This window comes from Glycine max, chromosome 3 (assembly GCF_000004515.6).
Source record: "Glycine max cultivar Williams 82 chromosome 3, Glycine_max_v4.0, whole genome shotgun sequence".
NCBI lineage: Eukaryota > Viridiplantae > Streptophyta > Magnoliopsida > Fabales > Fabaceae > Glycine > Glycine max.
Window position 1 is genome coordinate 11,960,946 of NC_016090.4, and position 24,778 is coordinate 11,985,723.

General features: G+C 30.4%; 1 protein-coding gene across 47 annotated transcripts; it reads right to left on the minus strand.

Annotated features, from left to right (window-relative positions):
• Positions 1 to 8,600: 8,600 nt before the first annotated feature.
• Positions 8,601 to 18,392, minus strand: SWEET50 (sugar efflux transporter SWEET50). 47 transcript variants are annotated; one of them, XM_041014446.1, is made up of 18 exons: positions 18,083 to 18,392; positions 17,840 to 17,965; positions 17,140 to 17,231; positions 16,810 to 16,848; positions 16,018 to 16,239; positions 15,624 to 15,817; positions 15,243 to 15,453; positions 14,833 to 14,994; positions 14,016 to 14,149; positions 13,200 to 13,331; positions 12,931 to 13,028; positions 12,114 to 12,165; positions 11,354 to 11,652; positions 11,142 to 11,283; positions 10,630 to 10,748; positions 10,119 to 10,208; positions 9,578 to 9,712; positions 8,601 to 8,809 (listed from the first exon to the last, which is right to left on the minus strand). In XM_041014446.1, exons 2-9 carry the CDS (start codon positions 17,916 to 17,918, stop codon positions 14,126 to 14,128), a joined length of 1,023 nt encoding a protein of 340 aa, XP_040870380.1. In that variant the 5' UTR covers positions 17,919 to 17,965; positions 18,083 to 18,392; the 3' UTR covers positions 8,601 to 8,809; positions 9,578 to 9,712; positions 10,119 to 10,208; positions 10,630 to 10,748; positions 11,142 to 11,283; positions 11,354 to 11,652; positions 12,114 to 12,165; positions 12,931 to 13,028; positions 13,200 to 13,331; positions 14,016 to 14,125. The 47 variants fall into 47 exon arrangements, with proteins under 47 accessions (XP_040870380.1, XP_040870378.1, XP_040870373.1 ...); XM_041014444.1 differs by having other exon boundaries at positions 11,354 to 11,691; XM_041014439.1 differs by having other exon boundaries at positions 11,354 to 11,968.
• Positions 18,393 to 24,778: the final 6,386 nt, after the last annotated feature.

Sequence of the window (24,778 nt, forward strand, 5' to 3'; positions counted from 1 at the left end):
CTCTGGATGACAAAAGGCGCAGAATGACCATAATTTGTCTCTGCGTGCCATCGGACACGATCATGTCTGAATGGCGGAAAGGTGAGCGAAATGACCATAATTTGTCTCCGCATGTCACACGACCTCAAGGTCAGTATGACTGAGATTGTGGGGTGGCCGACAAAAGCAAGGCTCTTGCTCCTACGTATCCTCAATGAGGAACTCAGACCTACGTAGTTCTGGATAACTTGTGAGACTAAAATAGTCTCGGTGTTTTCTTCACTAAAATGCGAACATGCTTTAGTAAAGAGACAAAACTTCCAACTGATCAGAGCAACATATGCTTTTTGGATGAAAAACAATGTGTCTACCGGGGAAGGAAAGTATGCTGATGAAATCTTCTCATAACCATAAATGAGATTTTGGACGTTAGCATTTCGCTTCTAAATGACCATTTAGAGGAAACATTGGGTTCAACAAAAAACTCTTCATTTACTTGGCACCTCTTCAATTCACAATTATTCACTTCACACCTCTTGACAACCATGCTCAGTTTAAAAGCAATGATCAAATCAACTGTCAATTATGGCATTGGAAACAAGCATATATTAAATACCACACTCTAGAAAACGCTATAATCTACCTTCTCCTACAAATCCTCTTTCACTTTTCTGTCCAGACTCCACTTTCACGCCATCCACAAAATGAACAGCACATCTTCAACAGCATCAAGTGAAGTAAGTCATTCCTACTCTCCTCTTCACACCAAGCAATTTTTTCTTCCTTTTCTTCAAGATCTACACTTAATCTATTAAAACTACGATATCTCTGTCATTGCAGATGAAAAATCCCATGATCGGACCGCCATTGATCATCCAATTTATCGCTGCCTTCAACAACGACAAAGACATCTTTTTTTTTTCAATTCTTCCATTAATATTATCGTTGCATATACATGCATTTATATTTCTCACTTTTTTTACAGAATACATACAACTTCCAACGTTCTACCATACATAATGGGCACCACAGTATCCCGAGTTTGTTCATCTGAGATACAATGGAGCCATCTACGAAATACGGGTCAAACGACACAAAGAAAAAGTGTATTTGGTAGATGGACTCGAAAACTTCAGGAAAGATTTGAAAATCAACGAGTCAACCACCATCAAATTTTTTGCCTGTGACCATCACTGCGTATTTGACATACATTTCATACCACCACTGGAGCGGCAAACATGTGGCAGGCAGAGACATTCATCCAGAAAGCATATCTGGACTCTTCGACTTACTCAGGAAATGCTGGATGCTCCTGAACCCCTGGTAAGTTGACTTTCATACATTAATCTCTTTAAACACATTTTTACCAGTTTAACAATTTTACTTTTTCCTATTTATAGAAACTCTCGCGTTGTACAGAAGTTCCTCTTAAAGCTTGTGGTAATCACATGACAGTCTTAAGGCGATCTGCCCCCCATTGCAATGGAAAGTTGAAACCCTGAATCCTGTTATTGGTGGAAAAGGCGTTGTCCAACCATGGTACGATTTTCTTGATGGAGATGAAATCTCTATTTACTATAGATACTAGTTGGTGACCCATGCGTACACGCACGAGTCAGTTGATTTTTTATTTTTTATTACATAATAGGAATAAAATGAAATATAGTGTGAAACAACAAAGAAACTTATTATTTATAATAATATTGTGCTTGAAACTATAAACTATTAACGGTAAATGCTAATTTCTATAATCCCTTTTTCATATATTGACGGTAAACTTACTATTTGGTTTTTTATATGCTTGAAACTACATAAAAGAGGTTAGACATTCACCTGTAAGAAGAAACATTGTTAACCGTACATAATTTGGATCCGCTGGTAAATGAAAAGAGCTAAAAACAAATACTGATATCAATTAACTATACCTTTCAATTGGTCCTTCAAGGATGAACTTGTCACAAAAATGTATGACCTGCTTACAATAAATCATTCCTGCATATGTTATCCTTGCATATAAATTATATGATATCGTTGTATATGAACTTATTTATAACGACATTGAACAAAGAAAGCAAGAAAAATCGGTAAAAGCTCATTTAATTAGGTACAGCTCTTCAAGTTGCAATATAGGCTTAAAATTAAATTGAGAAGTGAATTATGAAGAAAGTAAATATTTATAATTAACTAATTGTTCAAAATACATCATTCAATAACATGTCTAAAAAATTGTAAGCTACAAAAGGTAGTTTAATCAATATTACTATCATCCCAATCCTTTTGTCTTCTAATTACCAATTTATTTTCTTGTCTAATCCTTTTTATTTATTTTCTGATTAGAAAATAAACTAAGAAACTATAGAAGAACAAAGCCTACATAATAATAATAATAACAATAATAATAATAATATAAATGTTTTCTTGGCTCTTTCTCTCTCTAGGAATTGTCGCTACCTCTTTCAAAACCAAAGAAGTAAACAAATAATAAAGATAATTTTAACATTTATAATATAAATGTTTACAACAAACAAAAATCAGACAATTGCAAATAAATACGCAACAAGTATAACAAAGTATGAAATTATTTTTTTAAAACAAAATTAAAGTGAAAAAATGAGAGGAACATTGACGTCTTCAAATTCCGTGGGTTGCCTTGACCTACTCATGGTGAAGAGAAGAGATCACAAAAGCGAATAAAGAACGAAGAAATATGAGAATATCATGATTGCAATTTTAAAGAAGAAAATGAAACACGAATTAATAAGAATGAAGAAAGAAGATATAAATCTATAATAGAATAGCATGAAATTTGAAGTTGAAGTACCTCTCAAATAGCTTGAACCTTCCATCAAAATAATAATAATCATAATAATAACAAACATGCATAAAACAAAGCATAAAGAAAGAAACTTGTCGGCTGTATGTTTTTTCGTGGATCACCTTGCAAGTGAGAAAATCAGAAAGGGGAAAAAAATGGGAAAATCAATAAGGAAGGAAAAACATGAAACAAACAACTATAGAAACAACTTGTGTTTTGCTGATATTGCGACTCAAGTTGCACATCCACTCAACGAAGCAACAATTTATTTTCTTTCCTAATCCTTTTTATTTATTCTATGGTTAGAAAATAAACTAAGAAACTATAGAAGAATAGAGCCTAAATAATAATAATAATAATAATAATAATAATGATGATAACAATAATAATAATATAAATGTTTTTTTAGCAGAGCTTGTTATCTTCTTCTCCAATTTCTTTTTCTTGGCTCTTTTTCTCTCTAGGAATTGCTGCTACCTATTTCAAAACCAAAGAATTGAAAAAATAATAAAAATAATTTCAACAATACGCAACGAGTGTAACAAAGCACGAAAATTTTTATATAAAAAAATTCAAGTTAAAAATTAGAGGAACACTAACGTCTTCAAATCCCGTGGTTGCCCTGACCTACTGATGGTGGAGAGTAGAGAACACAGAAGCGAATAACTAAAAAAGACATATAAGGATAAGGAAGGACAATTTATCAAAATGGTGTCTACAATATAATGAATATCATCAGGAATGAAAAAATTAAAAATTATTATAGATGTATACTGCTACTCGCGTACCTTGTCCAGTATAAAAAATATATATACTATCTACTATACTTTCAATCCTTTACACCCCTGATTATTCTATCCAGATATAAATGTGTATAATTTTTTTAAAAAGAATTAGACCAGTTCAAATTAAGCTTTCATAATTTTCTTTAATTATCATTATTTATATCTTATTTAATCTTAAAATATTTCTTTCTATCTTTTTTTATCTTTTCAGTTAACAAATGATAAGAAGGATAATTCTATTATCCAATAAATTGAAATACATGTCTACGTATTTATCTCCAAATTAAATGATTAATCGAGTGAAATCAATTTTTTATAATTGTAATTATAATTAAAGTAATTAATTTTTATAAATTCTATTTTATAATTAATGAATGTAAATCATTTTTTTATTTTATCTTCTAATTTAAAAAATTTCACAATCATATTTATATTCAGTATTAGTATTTAATTAAAAAAATTAGTATGGAAAATATTTTTGTAAATAATTTAATTGAAATTAAAATAATTATATTGAAATAAAATATCAAATTAACTATTTAATGGTCAATTGATAAATTAAATTATTGAATACATAAATTAAATATTGAATTATTGAAATTGAACGGTCAATTATTAATGCATAAAATATAATAATTTGAAAAAAATAATTTTAATTATTAATTGATATAAGTTAAATATATTTCAAATATTATTATTGCTCAATTTCAATCACGCAGTATAAGAGGAAGGAAAAACATGAAACAAGCAACTATAGAAACAACTTGTCTTTTGCTGATATTGCGACTCAAGTTGCACATCCACTCAACGAATCAACAATTTATTTTCTTTCCTAATCCTTTTTATTTATTCTATGATTAGAAAATAAACTAAAAAACTAAATAGAGCCTAAATAATAATGATAACAATAATAATAATAATATAAATGTTTTTTTAGCAGAGCTTGTTATCTTCTTCTACAATTTCTTTCTCTTGGCTCTTTTTCTCTCTAGGAATTGTTGCTACCTATTTCAAAACCAAAGAATTGAACAAATAATAAAAATAATATTAACAATACGCAGCGAGTGTAACAGAGCACGAAATTTTTTTTATAAAAAAATTCAAGTTAAAAATGAGAGGAACACTAACGTCTTCAAATTCTGTGGTTGCCTTGACCTACTGATGGTGGAGAGCAGAGATCACAGAAGCGAATAACTAACAAAGACATATAAGGATAAAGAAGGACAATTTATCAAAATGGTGTCCACAATATAATGAATATCATTAGGAATGAAAAAATTATTATAGATGTATACTGCTACTCGCCTATAATAGAAGGAAATTACTCAATATCCTGCTATTTACATCAATATACAAGGATATTCAAAACATTCTAGCTACCTATATCCCACACATATTCTTTTGAAAAGAATTCATATATGCATGCTCAAGGTATTGTGCCAAAATTACATATGTCTGTATTCAAAGTATTTTGCTACCAAAAATTACATACGCACGTTTCTTTGCTAAACTTATACACATGCATACTTGAAATATTCTTGCTACCCAAGCTCATATACATACATGTCTTTGCTAAATTTATACACATGCATATTCAAAGAATCTTTGCTACAAAAGAAATTACATTTCATGCGTATTCAAGTATCTTGCTACTCATATTACATTTCAATTTAACAAGGTTTTTGGTGAGGTATCTCTTCGCTATCTACATGCAACACACACATATCTTGTGAGGTATTTTGCCACCCATTCTACCTCTATATGTGCATGATGAACAACATTCTCAAACAACTAGGCAAACATCATGGTGCAGCCCCAAAAATCAGCCGCTGGCCTAAAGGGAAAAATCCCTATCACAATGCCCTCATTTTTATGCTTTCTTGCACTCAAAACCAAAGGCTTGGATTCCTAGGTCTAAGTCCTTAATTTGGGCACTTATTTTAATCTTTACATGTTGTCCATATATACACAAATCAGCCCCACAATCCAAAGTTCACAAAATCATGTCCAAATGTCATTAAGGCATTTCACCGAGCACTTGGTGGGCACACTTTTGGGTGCCAATAACAAGGGAATAGGGGCAATGTGGCTTGCCCCATTATTTCAGAACACAACCTAGGCCTAAGGCCATCCCCTACAACCCCTCAATTCAAAGAAACAAAGCACAAATTTGCCCCAATTTATCTCACGGAATTGGCCAAATTATAAACCATCCAAAGCATAAAAGGCATCAATGGAAAGCTAAAAACCCATTGCGAAGCATGCTTATGTAAAATGAAATATAGTGTGTAACAACAAAGAAACTTACTATTTATAATAATATTGTGCTTGAAACTATAAAATATTGACAGAAATGCTAATTTCTATAATCCATTTTCATATCATATTCTTTTCCTTTCACTTTACCGTCAAATATACATATGTCAACCTAGCTACTTCCATAAAGTAAACATGCAAAACAAAGGAATGATTCTTAACATCATTAATTCAAACTCAAATCAACTTGAACAATTTGAGTTGTGTTTTGTAAGGAATTGAGTCAAATCTAACTCAATCCAGTTAGACTTGTTCATATAAAGGTTGAATAACAGATCTTATTTTTAAATCCAATTCAATCCATAAAATATAATTAAATTTTGTATTATATAGAAATTAATTATTAAATATAAAACACATTAATTTTTAGCTAATATAGTTTATTAAAATATTAAATTAGACCACCCATGATTTTTTAAAAATTATTTTTATATCTGTCTTAATCTTAGTTAAGTTTTCTCATGAGAATAATCTAATATATTTTATTTCTATCTAAAACAAAAATATTATATTAGAATTAAAATCATTAATTTTTACTGTATTCTTCCCCGACAACAAAGCCTTTTTTAACATCTTAAAAGAGTTAAAAGAAAAATAGTACAATATATTAGTTATTAGTGGCTACTCAAGAGCCTGGCTCCCGAGGCCTTCCACAAGTGGGATGGTTCGGTTACTGAAGAGAGAAGATCTCTCCTCAATACATGTTAATCATTTTGCTCCAGCTCATCTCTAGAGAAAGATAACATTAGTCTTAAATATAGTATTTGTTAGTATAATTAATAGTTTTTTAAAAGATAATTAAAAGAAAATTTAACGTAGATTAAAATAGTATAAGAAGCGGGTAAATTTTATTTTATGTACAAAAGTTACTCTACTTACTAAATCAAGTAATAGCTCATATTTAATTTTTATTCATTCTTTTAGGGTTGAGACCAAGGGAAAACGTATTCATACCCGAAATATGGTATTGCATATCATGACCATATAGTGAAAGATCATATTGCTAATATGTAGCCTCTTCTGAAACATTTAATTATATGCTCGAGTTCAAATTGTCAAAGTTAGGAAAAATTATTAGATAGCATGTATTAGCAAGTCTTTATAGTTCTTATTTATCTCTATATAACATGTAGTTGGGTTTTTTAATTTCCGAGGAAAACCAATAATAATTAAATTAAGTGTTATTAAAATTAGTTGGAACTACAGTAGTAATTTTTCTAAAGTAGTATTTCGGATAATATATCTGAGGTTCGAGTTAGTAGGGAAAAACTTATAGACCCCAAAGCTTAGTAAAGGATAGAAGATGAGGAAAAATAGGAAGGTAAAACTGAATATTTTTTGTGTCTATTTCATTCTCACTCTATTAAATTTATATTCTAACTCCTATACAAAGATAAAATTAACTTTGGCCGTGTAGGGCTAATCACTAATAACAGAATTATCATAACAGAATGAAAACATTCCTTTATTGCGGAATGGGATAGTGGCTTCAAATAAAATCCCTGAAGCATGTAGGCTTTCTGATGGTCCTATTGGGCCTGTTGTGGTCCACTTTGTTGTTATGTTCTCCATGTTCCTCATAGTCCAGGTTGCTATCAGAAACGGTAACATTTCCTTGGCATATAAGCTATTCAAATTCCCAAAAAATATCTAAGATCAGCTTCATATCCTTATCTGTAGAAGATAGTATGATTTACTACATCTCTCATACATTAATATTAATTGAACAAACTAAATTATCAGCGAGTTGATAACATAAGACAACCTACTCGTATCAATTTTGTCACTTAATGGATTTAGTATTCAGCATTTTAATTTGATATTACGGTGTTCAGATTTTCATATACTCATGAGTTATGAAAACAGCAAATGCTCCAAGAGCACGATTTTCATATACTCATGAGTTATGAAAACAGCAAATGCTCCAAGAGCCAGTGCTTTGAGAACATCTGTGATCTGTCAATTGGTACAGGAAAACACACTACTAAGAAAACTGCGTTTTACATCGGTGAAATAAGCATTTCAAAGACGGTGGACACCCGTCTTTGAAACTGACGACTTTGTATAGCACGGATCCTTCAACGGCAGTCGTTACAGGACCGTTTTTTAGAAAGACGCCCCTAAGCAAGTGGTTACAAAGAATAGGAACGTAGCAGGAAAAACTACTTTCTACATCGGTCGTTTAATAACCGATCTACAATGTAATTTTTTTCTACGTTGTTGTAGAAAATATTACATTCTAGATCGGTTATTAAACGACCGATGTAGAAAGTAGTTATTTCTAAAATAATTTTTATATATAAATTTAATATTATAAATTGATAATAAAAATAATTATTTATATTTATTAAGATTATATAAAATGATACTTAGTTAGATTAATAATATAATATTAAATTAACTAAAACCTATGTATAAGTTGAAAATTTAAAATTTATTATTGTCAAGTAATTATGATAAGGTCAAAATTTTAAAATTATATAATAATATTAAATTATATATAAGCTGAAAATTATGTATATAATATTAAAAATATAAAAATTATGCATAAGCTGAAAGTTATGTATATAATATTAAATTATATAATATAAGAATTATATAATATTAAATAGTAAATTATGTATATAATAAAACCATAATATAACCTGAAAATTTAAAAATTATTTGACTTTTAATTTTTTACTAATTATCATAAGTACATATAATTAAGCATCATATAAATAAATTAATATTATGTAAATAAGTACATATGAAGCAAGCAGAACTCACACCATGTGTCCAACAACCATGATTTGAAGCCCTCAGTTGCATAACAAAAAATTTCTACTATTAAGCACTAAAAAGTTGACAGACATATGAAGTTTCCAGCAATTAGCTGGCCATACTCCACTCCTAGTAGAAGAAAAGAAACTACCTGAAACAACAAAAAACCAACCACCGTACAAATTCATTCATAGTATATAAATGGTTAAAATAATTAATTAAAAAAAATTCCATCGTGAGACATTGGCTGTTATCAAACAAGGATTCACCAAATTCATGAACATGAAGGCTAGGCACTGATTAGAATCATCATCATCAGCAATGATTAGAAACAAAATATGAAAACCACTCCTAAGAGATCATCCAAGATATGATTAGAATGCGAATTTTAATTCACTTAAAAAATAATGAATTAAATCAAATTATTAAATGATAAGAAATTGAAATATAAAAGACTAAAATATATTTTATCTTTCTTTATAGGTTATTAGTGTTGTTATGTATATATACACTACACGTTTCACTTACCCCCATTTCACCTTCTAATATATATATATATATATATATATATTAGAAGGTGAAATGGGGGTAAGTGAAACGTGTAGTGTATAGAAGACAGTAGCAGTAGAAAATAAAAGGCACTTAACTCAAGTTTCATTGATGATATGGATCATAAATTCAGCGTGTGGATGAGTGTATTGATGAGTCTCAATTATTTAGTTTGAAAATGTTTTAGAAGAAAGGATGAAGAAGGGCAAGGCAAAGAGAATGGAGCAGGGGAGAAGGTGACAGAAGCTTTAGAGAAAAGCCTAGGAAATAGCAAATCTACGTTGGAGTATTCATAAACAATTACAAAAAACACCCACTATGACAGCAAAGGCAATGAAGTTAAGAAATGCATCAATTATTTAGCACTTACAGAAAATTATGATATCTTTGAAATCATATAATCTTCAGCTCTGAGATTGCTCATCATCAAATTCTCCATTGGATAAATCTGAATTTCGGATAGAATCTTTTCTATTGTGCTCCAATGAAGTTGCTTCATATATCCCTACATTATTCCATTACAATGAACATTTAAGATTATTAGCTACTAAAAGAGAAAAACAGAAACAAGAAATCCTTAATTCAGTAATCATTATATTTACTCTCTCTGAAATACAAGCTCAATTCTAGAAGATAGGAAAATGTAGTTGAATGGTAGTGAATAATGACTAGTAATTTTGGAGCCTCCTTAAAAATCAAATTATTACTAGTAAGAAAAGGCAATAAAAAAACAGTGAAGTTCAAGAATTCAACATGAATTGCTTCAAGATAAGCTGAGTTTAAAACAGATTTAACCTTTTTCCAGAATATGAATGTCATTTAAAAATCCAGGGGATAAAACCAATGTATATAGAATCCAAGAAGCAAAGTATCATAAAAACAAGTTAGGGCCTGTTTTACTTCCTTCTCACTTTTTGGTTTCAAAAACTGCTTTCTAAAATAATTCCATGCACGCACCAGCTGCTGCTAAATGCCTTGGCGAGGAGAAAACCATGTGTAATCTACAAAAAGAAAAGTAAGAATTTTCAGCTACTTCACAACAACAAAGAGTTCCAAATGTCATGCACCATACAGAACTTAAAAATTCAAATACAATTCAAATCTTCCCAAATCAATATTGGATTTAAATTTGACCTAATTTCTATCCAACTTCTTTCATATACATTTGATGAAGTCAGATAAGTCACTTAATTAATTTCTAGACAAGAAATTATAATTTCATAAAACTGAAAATTGAATAATTGATTCTAATGAGGATTAGGAGAATATTACTGCTGGAATGCTTATGCCATTTGCTAATAGTTATTTTATAGAACCTTGTCTGATAATCTAAAGAGCATAAGAAACCTAATTTCAAAATGCATAAACATCTTCCCATTACTCACTTTACTTATGGCAAGATTATTATCATTCATGGCATACCTGTCCTCTGCAATACTGTCAGCATAAAATATCACAATATTTCCAAACAGAATAGTGCTCAAGAAGGCCCAAGCAGAAAAAGGAAGCTTTGTGTTGCTATCAGATTCAGATCATGATCCCTGAAGGACATGAAAGAGGGGGGAACAAGAGGGTTATGAAAATTGTCAAATGTCAATCTTGCAAAAACCACAAAACAATATAAGAATCCCACAAAGACATAACCCTATTTAATATAGACGTAAAAGTGAAAATTACAAAGAACTCACTATGATCATGTCCCACATGGCAATAGGAAACATAAAACATGTTGCAGAAGCAATAGTTAAAGCATGGAGTCGCCTTTTAAGTTGATTCTGAAAACAAAATGTTCAGGGAAAAACTATTTTTCGAAGGCAACCCATTTTTTAAGCCATCACAATGAGCCAATTCATTTAGCGCACACACAAAAAAAATAATTATGGAATACACAATACAACACTTAAATTAATTATCAACCAAATGCATGCAAAAACCTGAAGCTTCTAGGGACCACCGAAACGAATTGCATCAATTTTCTTCTCCAGTGAAGCAGGGTCACCCACCAACAAGTCTAAATCAACCTTCATTTCTTCCATTTGCAAATTTTTCCCGCAACCAAAACTAGAAAATGATACCCTTTAACGAAAAAGTGTCAAAATAATTAATAAATTCATAAAAGGAAAAAGGGAAATCAAACAACGCACACCTCTTGACAACATCTGAATTGGTTGAAAGGCCATGAGGCACAACACCGATCTTGTCCTCCACCTTCAGTGGATCTACAAGCTCGTCGAAATCTCCCTCGGCATTCGCCTGAAACATTCAGTGGATCTTGGTCTTCTTCTTCATCGTCTTCTTCGTCCTCCTCGCGTCAGAGAAGGCGCGGATGGTTGAGGTCGAAGACTTGAAGGAGAAGGAGGTGTGGAATTTGAGGGGAAAAGGAAGGGATTGAGGGGTTCTGATCCTCAAAAGAGTTCTTCGCCCGAGAGAGAGAGAGAAGCGAGACTAAGGAAAGAAATGAAGGGTCATAGGTCTCTGCAGTTGCTAGCGAAATAAGAGAGAGAAAAAATAATAAAAATATAATCATTCAAAGACGGTGGGATAAGATCGTCTTTGTATAGAGAAGCACCACGACGGTCTTTTCAATGACCGTCCTTAAATTTATAATTTAATTACGAGCGTGTCATTCCATTATTTTCAAAGACAGGGGTATATCGACCGACGTTGTTAGCGCGTCGTAATAAGCAAGTTTTGTAGTAGTGACAGGAACTGTTCTTTGAGCAGCTTCTACAATCTATTAAGCTTTTAATGCCTAATATACCTGCGATTAACTAAAATTAACAAAGAATGGACATGAAAAAGATAACATTGGAGACCACCTAAATCAGACAGTCAAAATATGATTTATTTCTACTTCAATAGGCAGGAAATTTCAAAAGGACAAAAATAAAATTACATCAAAGTACCTTTTCTAGACCAAATAATTGTTTCGAAATGCTCCTCTGGAGAGGTCTAATCCTGGGGACACGATTCCACAAAACCACAAGTTACTACTTCAACCTACATGTGTCTGACGAGGTGACTGATGGACATCATCAAAATGCAGTTAGCTGGGTGGTATAGTTATAGGGCATCAAGGTTTAATGGGTCTTGGGAGGGTGTCCTTAAACATATAGCTACATCAAATGATCCCTAAAATACCCATGACTGAGAGCACCTAATAATAGTATATTTCATTCATGAGAGCATTAGTTAGAAACTTGTACCAAAGCCAAGCAAATTACAGAACATAACACAATGCAAAATACTATCCCTATAAGTGAAAGAGCCAGAGGCCAAACCAACAAACAACAACATCACAAGCTTACAATACCTTATTAGCAACAGTGTCATTGCCTTTCTCCCCCTTAAATATTTTATCCATGAATTTGTGGAGAAAATGTCCAAAGGGCTAGAGTAGGCGAAACCATAGAGCTGCTTCAGTACTCAAAAATTGTTCAGTACTCAAAAAAATTTCACTACAAACTTCAGTTCTGCTTCATCTTTTCAGAAAAGGTGAAACAGGTAGCATAGTATTTTTTTTTCATATGGTCATTGGTTGAGAGTTATGAAATGGTTAATGGTAAAGACCAAACTCTAGTTACCTTCATGGAAAATTCTGGTTGTTAGAAAATTCAGTCCAGACATATAGATAATGTCAAAATTGAAAATGAAATTGAAACAGTGATTTCGCACGTATAATAAATGATTTAGAAGAAGCACAGTTAAGTCAAGTGGACATACCATGAAAAGAAGTACCCTTCTAACTGAAGTTTCTTGGCCCCAGATAACTTCTGTGCCACTGCATCACTAAAACCAGCTAAAACTGCCACAGTAATCGCCTAAAGCCGCAAAAGTTTTGTTTTTTCAACAGCCCCATTAGTCTCTTAACAACCAAAGTGAAAAATAAATACATAAAAACATTTTCTTTCTTTCTCTCAATTCAACCCAATCATTCTCTTAGAAATTAAAGTGAGAAAAATGAAAAGCGGGTGAAAAGGGAGATTAGAAACCTTGGTTCTGAGAGGATGAAGCTGAAGTTGATTAAGATATTTCTTGAAAACGTTGTTGACTTCGTCAGACATGATGGTTGATCAAACCCCGAATCTTGTGTGTGTAGTTTAGTTTGTGATAATTACTCTATCCTGTATAAGATGGAGTGAGATTGAAAGTGACACAAACATAGGAAATATAGAAGGACGAAACAAAAGCATTGGAATTTTTTTGGGGATACAAACTATACATTGCTAGTATACACATATATATATTCATAGTGCTCGAATATCAGTGTTATTTAAAAAAAACTATACACATATAAGTATACAATTCTAAATACAAATCTATTAAAATGCTGGAATGAAAATATATCCCATGTGAAAAATAAATAATTTTAAAAGTGCCACAAAATGCACTTAGCATATCTCCACCTTCCTCCAACATCATTCCCTGGTCACGACATTCACGATTGAAAATGCCCTCTCTCCCCTGAATTATAATCATACTCATAAGCTGTTTAGATTAATCACCCAATATTTTTTCACTTAATTTCATTCATAATCAGTCTTTTTATCCTAAAACAATCACGCAGGCAAAATACAATATTTTTGTCATCAGTTAATAGGCGAAAAAGATAACAAATTTGAAACTTTGTCCATCAAGCGATCAACAATATGATATAGGTATGCTATCAAATTCCATGCAGAGATTAAAATTCGTATTCCAGAAACAGGTCAAATTTTCATGAGCTTGACATGCATTCATGCCTATAATATTACCATTGATTAATGGCAATGCTGTTTATGGGGATGGATACAGAAAAAAGCAATTACCTGTACATGTAGATGTCCATATCATGCCCAAGATTTTTGTTGCAGTAAAAACAGAAGCTCCTTTCCCTTATGACAGAGTTAACTTGGCCTTTCAAGCATCTCAACGCATGCTACAACCCTAAATTGGTAGTCTCCTTCAACAAATATGATCAATCTATATTTCCTCGTCCGATCTTTCCAAATTATATCTAAAAAAAAAACTTCGTACCCCATTGCCCAGAGGCTCTTCGCTATGCGAAGGTATGGGGGAGGGATGTTGTACGCAGCCTTACCCTTGCATATGCAAAGAGGCTGTTTCCGGATTTGAACCCATGACCAACAAGTCATCAAATTATATCTACGAGAAAGAAAATTACTACTCAGGGAAATGATCAATTTGGTTGCAGAGATGCTAGAACATAAATACTTATATGGAGAAGGACTATGAATGAGTGATCAATAAAGTGATATTTGAGATTTTTGGAAATTGCCATATGTCGGATAAGAGGCAAATTATATATCTAAGTTTAAATCTGTGTGTAAACTTATGGATATTAATTACTATCTATCTATAAATTCAATTCTATAAATATTATCAGCAATGCTATGTAGCACGAAAGTTTTATGCATGAACACTAAGAAAATAAAAGCTGAAATGTGATTGGTCGAGTTTAGATGAACAATTTTGTAATCAAATCCTTTGTCACAAATTAACGGTGGTAAAAAATTTTGTGCCAGAACAAATTCGTATTGATAAACATTTTCCAAATATTATATAGTGAGATATAATGGAGCTTTGGAAATTAATGATAGCAAGCTAAGATTTAGTATAACTTACCATGGCAGAGGGAGGTGAGAAATACATAACAATGTTTAAGCCTGCTCCCATAACACCAACAGCACCACCACGAGCTTCTCCTTGCAATGCTAATTGAGAAGTAGCTACTGCTTCTGCCGAAATTGCCACATCCAAAATCACAGCCAAAATGGCAGTCCTACCCTGAAATCAGATTCAAATTAATCTATCACCACTTAACAATAAACGGGATTTTGTAAGGTGAATTAATTAGAAACTGGCTTATATAGTTATAATATAATTAATTCATTAATATAGTACATATATGGTAAGTTGGATGGTTAAGAAAAAAGAGGAGAGAAAAAATAAATTTGATTTTCTCTCCTAATAAAACTAAGAATATTAATAATTAACATTTGTTCTTTTAAAAAAATGAAATATATACTACATACCCTTATCCCTTTTGGAGCATATATGAGAAATAGAATAACATAGATTGTCTCCACCACAATGCCAAAGCCATTGACAGTAGCCACGAGGTACTCTCTAGCCTTTATGATTCCATAGTAAGTCCATAAGGAGCAATTAAGCAATGTGCAAATGTAAGGAAGGCTCGAGAAATCTTCCGTAGATCCATGCTTCTTTATTTTCCAAAATGTAGGTCTGCATCCTTTTATTTAATTTATGTATCATCCAGTAGCAATAAATATGAGATATATTATAATCTAGAAAGCAAATTAAACAATGAAAAGTGAACTCTGCAATATTAGTTGATAGACTATTTACTAATAAACAAAAATTTGTATTTTGAATATTTGTTTATTATCACTTACATGATGTGCTGGGGCTTCCAAATGATAGAATAAGTGTGGAAGTTTCTGGTGGGGTCGAACCAGAGATAGAACTGTTGCTCCCTATTACCTTTGCCTTGGGTGAAGACGTTTGTGCGGAGAATATAAGGGTCCCCACTTAGGTTTCGCAAAAACTCGAAATCAATCTCATCATGTGTTGGCCCTTGGGATGACAACTGCACCGCAAAAAATGGAATTACTAGTTATTGAAATGACCTTTGTGTGTGGCAGCAGCACAAACAACTCCACAAAGAAAAGGACCTCATTTTGGAAAATTGTGATGTTTGTTTAGCTTACTTTCATTTCTTGAAGAGCATGCAAAAGTGGAAAAAAGACTTTATAACTATAACAGTGAAACAAGGGAAATGAAGACAACCTTAATAATTTGCCCCAGTTCACCCTCTTCTCTACTCTTGACATGCTTTGTCTTCAAATTTAAATCTTTCACTATAACACTATTGTCATGCTTGAAGATTTTAGTAATCTCCCCAACTTTACCCCCTTTCTCGTCCAGATATGACTTGCACCGCATCTCCTGCATTTTGTGCAAGATAGGAAGACTGTTTGGTTTACACTCCTTCCGCTCCCATCGTTTAAGCTGCCAGAGGTGAAACAGAAAATATATTACACAAAACATTAAGGCTAGCTACATAATATATTTGAGTATAACTATGTCTAGATACTGTTTTGCAATATAAATTTAGAGAAGCTTTCAGACTTGTTTTGTTTACATTAACATGAAAAAGGTTCATAACTCATTGTAAAGATAATTGAAAATGGATCTCAGTAAATACAAAGCAAAATAACGCTCACAAAATTTGGACAGGTTACAAAATGTGTGTTTCAAACATTGTTATATACACTTCTTTTGAACAGGGTTTTTAAATACAAAGCAAAATAACGCTCACAAAATTTGTAGAATTCTTTATATCAAGTGTGGATCAAATTTGAATCACAAGCATTGACTGGATCAAGTTCAATTGTGCTCTCAGATACCAACAAAATATATTTTAAACAAATTGATTTTATTAAGTGCCACAAAGTACCAACAAACAATGAACTCCAAATGACTGCACATGCAGTGCTCTTAAGTCCATTTTGATTGAGCTTAACAAAATTTGAAAAGAATAATCATTGGTCATGGATAAGGCAAGAATCTGATACTAACACTCATTACAATGGGACATTGCTTCTCTGTTGACTTACCCTGCATATGACAGATAATATAATATCAATTATCAAGTTAGTCTACAAAACTCTCGAGTACTGTAGGAATTATGAAATTTAGTAACAAACTTGATTTATTTTATCCTTAATGACCATTCAATTCGTTTATCCTTTGACCCAACACCTGAGTTATCTGCATTTGCATTAGTAAAAGAATCTACAAATTGAGGCCACATGGTAATATATATATATATATATATATATATATATATATATATATATATATATCACATAAAAGTAAAAATAGAAAGGGGGTCATCAATAAACTAACCACGAAGGGGGTCATCAAAAACCCGTGGGTGAGATCCTGGATCATCACAGTTACAATGGAAGTTGGAATTATCATAATACAATCCTTGCATCCTGCAGGACAATGTACCAAACTGGCTTATTGCAAAATTGGCTAAAACTGGCTTATTGCAAAATTGCCTAAAATTAATCATAATACGATCCTTGCATCCTGCAGGACAATATAATCCAATACATATAAAATTAATCACAGAACAATGCCTAAAACTGGCTTATTGCAAAATTGCCTAAAAATTTAAGATGCTTTGTTTGGCCATAAAGAAATCAAACCTGTGCATATGCTCAACAAAATCATCTATTAAAACAGGCCAAGCACATGCAAGCAAAAAAAAAAAAAGAGCATTGCATCAGTTAGTCAAAACACTCCACACCCAAAATTGAAAATTTATTTATTTATTGAAAAGAAACTATATAATCAAGCTCAAGCACATACAAATCAACAGTTTTGCAAATTGAAAAATAAAGAAGTTATTATTACATCCAAAATCCATTAAAAAAATACAAAGGGGTTAAATCCAATTAATGGAGGAAAAAAATCGACATGCAAAAAAGGAGAGTGGGAAAAAATGGCAAAAGCTGGGAACTTGAAGTGAGTCTGTGTGTGAGACACAGTGGGAAGTGTAGCTATAGTATCATAGTATGAGAAAAGGACTCAAATTTACCCACACTTGCAGCATAGTTGAGCGAATCCACCAGATCGCAAAGGCCACCCCTTTCTCCATTCGTGAGTGCACGAACCATTCACAATGCAAATGTCGGAACCCATTAATCCAAATTGAAAAATTCCACTGCCAAATACACACAATCCAAAACCCAAATCAAATTCAAAAACCCTAAAGCAAAAACCACAACAACAAAAAATTTAAACCTATCACACACTAAAATTACCCAGAGTCCATACATACCCATGCACAAAGTCTCAAGATTCACAAAGGGGAAAAACCAAAGGGTAGTAAAAAAACAACTTTAAGTATTTAAGCATAAAGAAAACAAAACCCAGATCTGACATGGAAAACACCAAAAAAAAAATAAAGGAAAGAAACGGAGAAAGCAAAATGAAGAAGAAACAAAGGCAACGAAGAAGAAAGAAAGCAAAACGCAACGAAGAAGAAAGAAAGGAAATGCAGTTGGTGAGTGGTGAGATGAAGGCAGACTCAATCTCTATGTGGCATGCGTCTGAGATGAAGGCAGAGGAAATGCACACGGCAACAAATGAAGCAAGGCCAAAATACACACGTCAACAAATGAAGCAAGGCCAAAATGACGTGGACCAACCAAAGACTGAAGCGGAAATGTCCAAAAAAACCAATAAATTGGACACATGTCAACAGCAGGAGCATGGACACAATAGGTTTTTCCCTAGACAACTCTTTTATAAGACTTAGTATAGATTATTAAAAAATTTGTGATATTATAATTAGAAGGCACGAGGATGGGGAGGATAGTGACAGTAATTAGACTACCTTTGGAAAAAAAATCTTGCTCATGTAGTTTCAACAAACTCTGTTAATGTTTATTCAATGTATTTATTAAAACCCGTGATTTTACTTAGTAAGAAATTAGGAGACTTACGTAATATCTTGTATTTTTTGTTTGTCCTATAACAAGATATACCCTCCTATCAAATATTATAGTATTGTTATAATATACTACAAATTATGATAGATAAAAATAATTATTTTCTGGTTTTAGATTGAAGTTTTCTTTTACTAAAATTGATTAAAAATGAAAACTAATTATCAGAATGGGTTGGTAAAAAAATATTTATTAAAATAGGTGAATTTATTAGGTATAAATGTAGGAGAAGTCATTCTATATGACACCTTATACTTTTTTTTATATATTATTGTCCGTCTTATATTGAATGAAAATTTTGGTTTTTAAAAAACAAATAAAAAATATCTTTTTGAGACAAAAAAAAACCATTTAAACCTCAATTTTTTTATTTATAATGTTTTGGTTCAGTATCTTTCCGTAAATGGCAACTAATTTCCTCAAAAATGATCAAGCAGCCGAAAAATTAGAAAAAAAAATGATTTCAAAGAATGAAGACCCAAAAATAAAACTTTCATATAAACTAATTAGGAAAAAAAAATTATTTTGGGAAGCCTAAAGAGAGGAATCAAACATTAGAAGGATAGAATAGGTTGAAAAAGCTAAAATTTCTTCCAGCTAAACGAGCATATGATCATTTAAAATGCAAGCTTTAAATCAACATAGTTAGTTTTGTCTTTATTTCATGCACTTCACCAAAAGAATGCAAGCTTTGAATTTTTTAAATAATTAATCGCTAATGCTAAATTTTTCTTTTTCTTTTTTTTTAATCCATTTATACACAATTCTTTCAAGTATCTCAATGGCATGTGTTGGATCAAGTGGCCTCGAAATAATTAAGAAGGGGAAGTTGAATTAATTATGAACGTGTCTTGACTAATTAAAAATCTATCTTTCTTAATGTTACTAGATTCAATTAGGTTTTTACTACTAAGTTAAGAAAGTAAAGAATAGAAATAGAAACTTAACCATAAAGTAAAAGCGATAATTAAAAGTACACAGCGGAAATTAAAGAGTGTAGGGAAGAAGAAGACAAACACAAGATTTATATTGGTTCAGTCACAAACCGTGCCTACATCCAGTCCCCAAACAACCTGCGGTTCTTGAGATTTCTTTCAACCTTGTAAAATCCTTTACAAGCCCAAGATCCACAAGGGATGTACCCTCCCTTGTTCTCTTTAAAAAACCAAGTGGATGTACCCTCCACTTGAACTGAACCACAAGAGATGTACCCTCTCTTGTTCTCAGTATAGCAATCCCCAAGTGGATGTACCCTCCACTTGAACTTATCCACAAGAGATGTACCCTCTCTTGTTCTCAGTGTAACAATCTCCAAGTAGATGTACCCTCTACTTGTATCACAAAGGATGTACCCTCCAATGTGTTGGGACAAAGAATTCTCAGGCGGTTAGTCCTTTGAATCTTTGTAAGGGGAAACAAAAGATATCTCAAGCGGTTAGTCCTTTGAAATCTTTTGCTTAAGGGGAAGGGAAGAATCAAAAAAATTTTCAGGCGGTTAGTCCTTTGAATCTTTTGGAAAGAGAGAAAAGAGACACAAAAGAATTCAGGCGATTAGTCCTTCTATTCTTTTGGCAAAGGGAGAAGTGAATGAAGAAAATGAATAGCACAAGTTTTTGAACAAAGAACTTTTCTTGGAAGAGAAAGTTTTGAACAAAAACTTTTAGAAAGATGAAGAGAAAAATGAATCAAAAAATTCAATAGAAAAAGTTGAAAGATATTAAATGATGTTGAGAGAAGATTGAAAGATAAATTATTGATAGTTATTGAAATTCATGTCATGGTCACATATTTATAATCTCTTGATGACTCAAGTCAAAGCTTGTGACTCTTGGCAGTTTCTTTAAAACTAGTCACTTAAAAAGTTGTGAGTTTTGAAAAAATCTTTAGAAACAAGTCACTTGAAGAATTGTGACGTCTGAAAATTTATTTTTCAAAATCAGTCACTGGTAATCGATTACCATTAAGATGTAATCGATTACACATCAACAGATGTGACTCTTCATTTTAAATTTTGAAAATTAAAACATTTAAAAGCTCTGGTAATCGATTACAAGTATTGTGTAATCGATTACACAAGTTGAAAATGTTTAAACACAAGTTGTAACTCTTGAAATTTGAAATCTTAACGTTTTAAAACACTGGTAATCGATTACTACCTTCTGGTAATCGATTACCAGAGAGTAAAACTCTTTGGTAATGATTTTGTGAAAATTTCTTGTGCTACTCAATGTTTTGAAAAACTTTTTAGAACTTATCTTGATTGAGTCTTCTCTTGTTTCTTGAATCTCGAGTGTTGAATCTTGATCTTGATTATTCTTGAATCTTGATCTTGATTATTCTTGAATCTTGATTCTTGAATCTTTGCTTGAAACTTTGCTTAACTCTTGATTATTTGGCATCATCAAAATAATCCTGGAAGACATTGCTTCCTCAGCATGTTTTTTAGGCTTCAATTTATTTGTATTATGTATTTGTGCTATAATAAAGAAGATTCATTTGGTTATAATATTGTTTTATTTAAAATATCATTATTATTAATATTTATATGTGGGAATCAAACAAAGAGATTTACAACAACCCACATCATACTAAACCAATTGAGTTAGACTCTTATGATAAAATACATTATTTTATTAAACAAATATATTTTTAAAATAAAAGAAATATATTTCAATTATTGTTTAATCTTTCACTGTATAATTATATTTTATTATAAACTTTGTAATTCTAATATATTCTTCATTTTTACTTATATTTTATAATATTAACTAAAAATTAAAATTAAAAGGTGAGTTTATTTAAATTTATTTTTAAAAATACTTTATTTAATAAAATAAGTAGTTTTTTTATTTTATAATCTTAAACATGTATGTTGACGCTCATATCATGCTAGTGTCCGATATTCTTACATGACAAAAATTACCCATTATGATAAATACTTTCTTGATCAACTTATTATAATAATTAGTTTTTATTTTTACCTCATTTTAGTAAATAAAACCTTAGTTCATTTCATATGATACGGTATAGAAGGTACACCATAATACTATAGACTAATATCAATCTAAATGTTTACACGAAAAAAATTACTTTCCCACCATATCATGTGCTGCGCCCACTTTTCATTATGGAAGTTATTCAAATGTGGTTTCCTAATATATGAAAAATTAATTTATTTTAATAAACACAATTCCCCTTTAATACTTTTTGTACATCCTATTTAATTTGGCTTTTAAGATTTTAACACAAATACTAAGAAATATAATTAATATTCTTAATTTAAAAAAATTGTTTATTATTATTATTATTGTTATTGTTATTATTATTTAAAGCAAAGACCACTACTACAAAAAGCAGTTTTAACATCGACTTATTAACATCGGTTTTGGACAAAATCGATATTAAGTTAAACGCGGTGTCATATTTCTAAATAAAGTATCCTTCTTAACATCGGTTTTCCAAGAAACTGATGTTAATGCATACACGTTAACATCGGTTTTTCAAAAACCGATGTTAACCAATGATGTTAACATCGGTTTTTCAAAAACCGATGTTAACGTATAATATGTTAACATCGGTTTTTCAAAAAACCGATGTTAATGCATACACTTAACATCAATTTTAAAACGATGTTAACTATGATGTTAACATCGGTTTTTGAAAAACCGATGTTAACGTATGATATGTTAACATCGGTTTTTTAAAATCGATGTTAATATAAACTTTTTTTTAATTATTTATATATTTTAAAAAAAATCATATATTGCGTTATTAATTATATTTTAATTAAAAAAATATAATAATTAATAAACAATTATAAATTCAAAAGGTAAGCATTTAAAAATTAAACTAAATTTTTAAAATGAATTTCGTAATTTTAATTTTATTATTATTTAATCAACAAAATTTGACCAGACTTCACCATATTTTTTGTCATTTGACTAAGCAAAGTTTTTTCTTCACTGCTTAAATGACCAACATACAAATGGAGGTGAAATTTAATATTTTGGTTATTACCAAATGCATTGTGTTAAGAGTAAATAGTGGATGCTACTAAAAAAAAGAGTAAATAGTGTATGTTAATAATTTAATTTTTTACACTAATATTTAATAATAAATTATTATGTACAATTTTTTCTCATGTTAGTTATCCTAAAAATTGTAGTAATAATAAATTTTAACTAATGAATGATATAAAAAAATTACATGGTTTCTTTATAGAAATTAAAATTTTGCGTAACTTTTTTTTTGTCAAAGATCTGTCTATCGCAAATGTCCAAATGTAGTGTGTGACTACTACCCAAGTAAGTGTAGGGTCGAATTGATTAATTTTTTTATTCGTAAAAATTAAACATAAAAATATATAATAATTATTCAACCAAGAAAAGACAAAAAAAAAATAATTGTTTAGTCAGATCTCTTTGATCGATAAAATAATTAATTTCAATGGGCATATTTCAGAATAAATATAAAATCATTGTTATTTATAAAAAATTCTAAAAATTAATTTAAGATATGATTCTTGCATAATACTAAATACATGCCGTTAAAAAGATACATATTTTAAAAAATGTGATTATATCCCATGAAAATTAATCAACATTATAATGATTAGCTCAAAAAGATCCAAATTTTTAAAATTATATTGAGCTTTATAGAGTTAAAAACTTTAATTATGATGATTATTTAAAATAGAAAAAATTTACAATTTATTATATAAAAAATAATTGTTAATAATTAAAATACACTATGCCTTGTATTTAAGGATTTTTTTTAAAAATAATCTTATATTTTTAAGAACAGAGGAGGAAGTATATAATAAAGAATAGAAAAATTATTGATAAATACCTAATATGCTAACAATACCTAGTGAGAGAGAAAGAAAAGTAAAAAAAAAGTATAAATGTTATAGGTAATGAGATTTGAGATATGAAGAGATAAATAAGAGATATTGATTAGATATATAAAAAAAAACATAAGTATCCATGTACTCCTGATTTTTTTTAATTTTTATTTGAAAACTTTGATTATAGAAAAATAAATCAAATATTAAGTTGTATATCGATAAATTGTTGGTCCAAATAGTAGTGGGTTAAAGTAAGATTTTGGATTTGGATCTCGTAGATGAAAAAAAATATTGTTAAGTAGTTTAAGACCATCATGTCATCCATCATTCCGACCAATAATCATAATAAGTGAATAATAATTATTGTATTATTCATTGATCTAAGGGATTTTAATTAATTTAAAATATTAAATTATCTATATGTCACATGATTATTGATTAGGATCATAGATAATATGATAGTCCGAATCACTTAATAATTTCTTGATTGAGAGGGAAGAACATATGAAATCATTTTATTTAAAAAGTCAGGTAATCAAGTTCATATGTAGGATCTTTAAGCATTTTATCTTCAACCATTTTATTTGATTAATCTAGAATATTTCATCTAATTGATTAAGATGATAAAAATTATTTTGGTTATCATCAAACATGTTTCTAAAGCCACTATGAAGCATTGTAACATCATCGAAAAAAAATATATTTTAATCCATATATTCACTACAAAGAATCATTCATCAAAAAATAAAAAAATATGACACAATAATATTCCAAAAGAAAAATATAAAGAAACAACACAATAGAATTTGATAGACCACAAAATTATCATAAATTGGTGTTCGACTTTCACTTAAGAGTTATAACTGTCATGTACAACTTACCGTACCCTCGATTAGGAAATTTTTTGAAATATATCCCTATTGGGTAATTTTGAAAAAAAAATTGCCTACTCTTAATAAAAAAAAGCCGACAAGTTTACCTCTTACATTTTTTATTTCTCTCAAGTTGAGATATGACTTTGGCTCTGAATTAATAAACTCTTTTATCTATCTTTCTATTGAGCAGTATACTACATTACATAATGCAATCTGTTTTGCACTTGCACGCATATACTACCGATCTTAATTAATAAATAATATAAAATCCAATGCTACGATATTAAAAAAAAATCAAAACTATG

What these genes read in the sequence shown, in the direction of transcription:
- SWEET50 (XM_041014448.1), bottom strand. Translation starts at nt 17,918, where the DNA reads ATGGTTCGTGCACTCACGAATGGAGAAAGGGGTGGCCTTTGCGATCTG. An exon ending in CAACTATGCTGCAAGTGTGG is followed by an intron (nt 17,232 to 17,839) that starts GTAAATTTGAGT and finishes ATTGTCCTGCAG; the next exon opens with GATGCAAGGATTGTATTATG. An exon ending in TGGAAGCCCCAGCACATCAT is followed by an intron (nt 15,454 to 15,623) that starts GTAAGTGATAAT and finishes AAAAGGATGCAG; the next exon opens with ACCTACATTTTGGAAAATAA.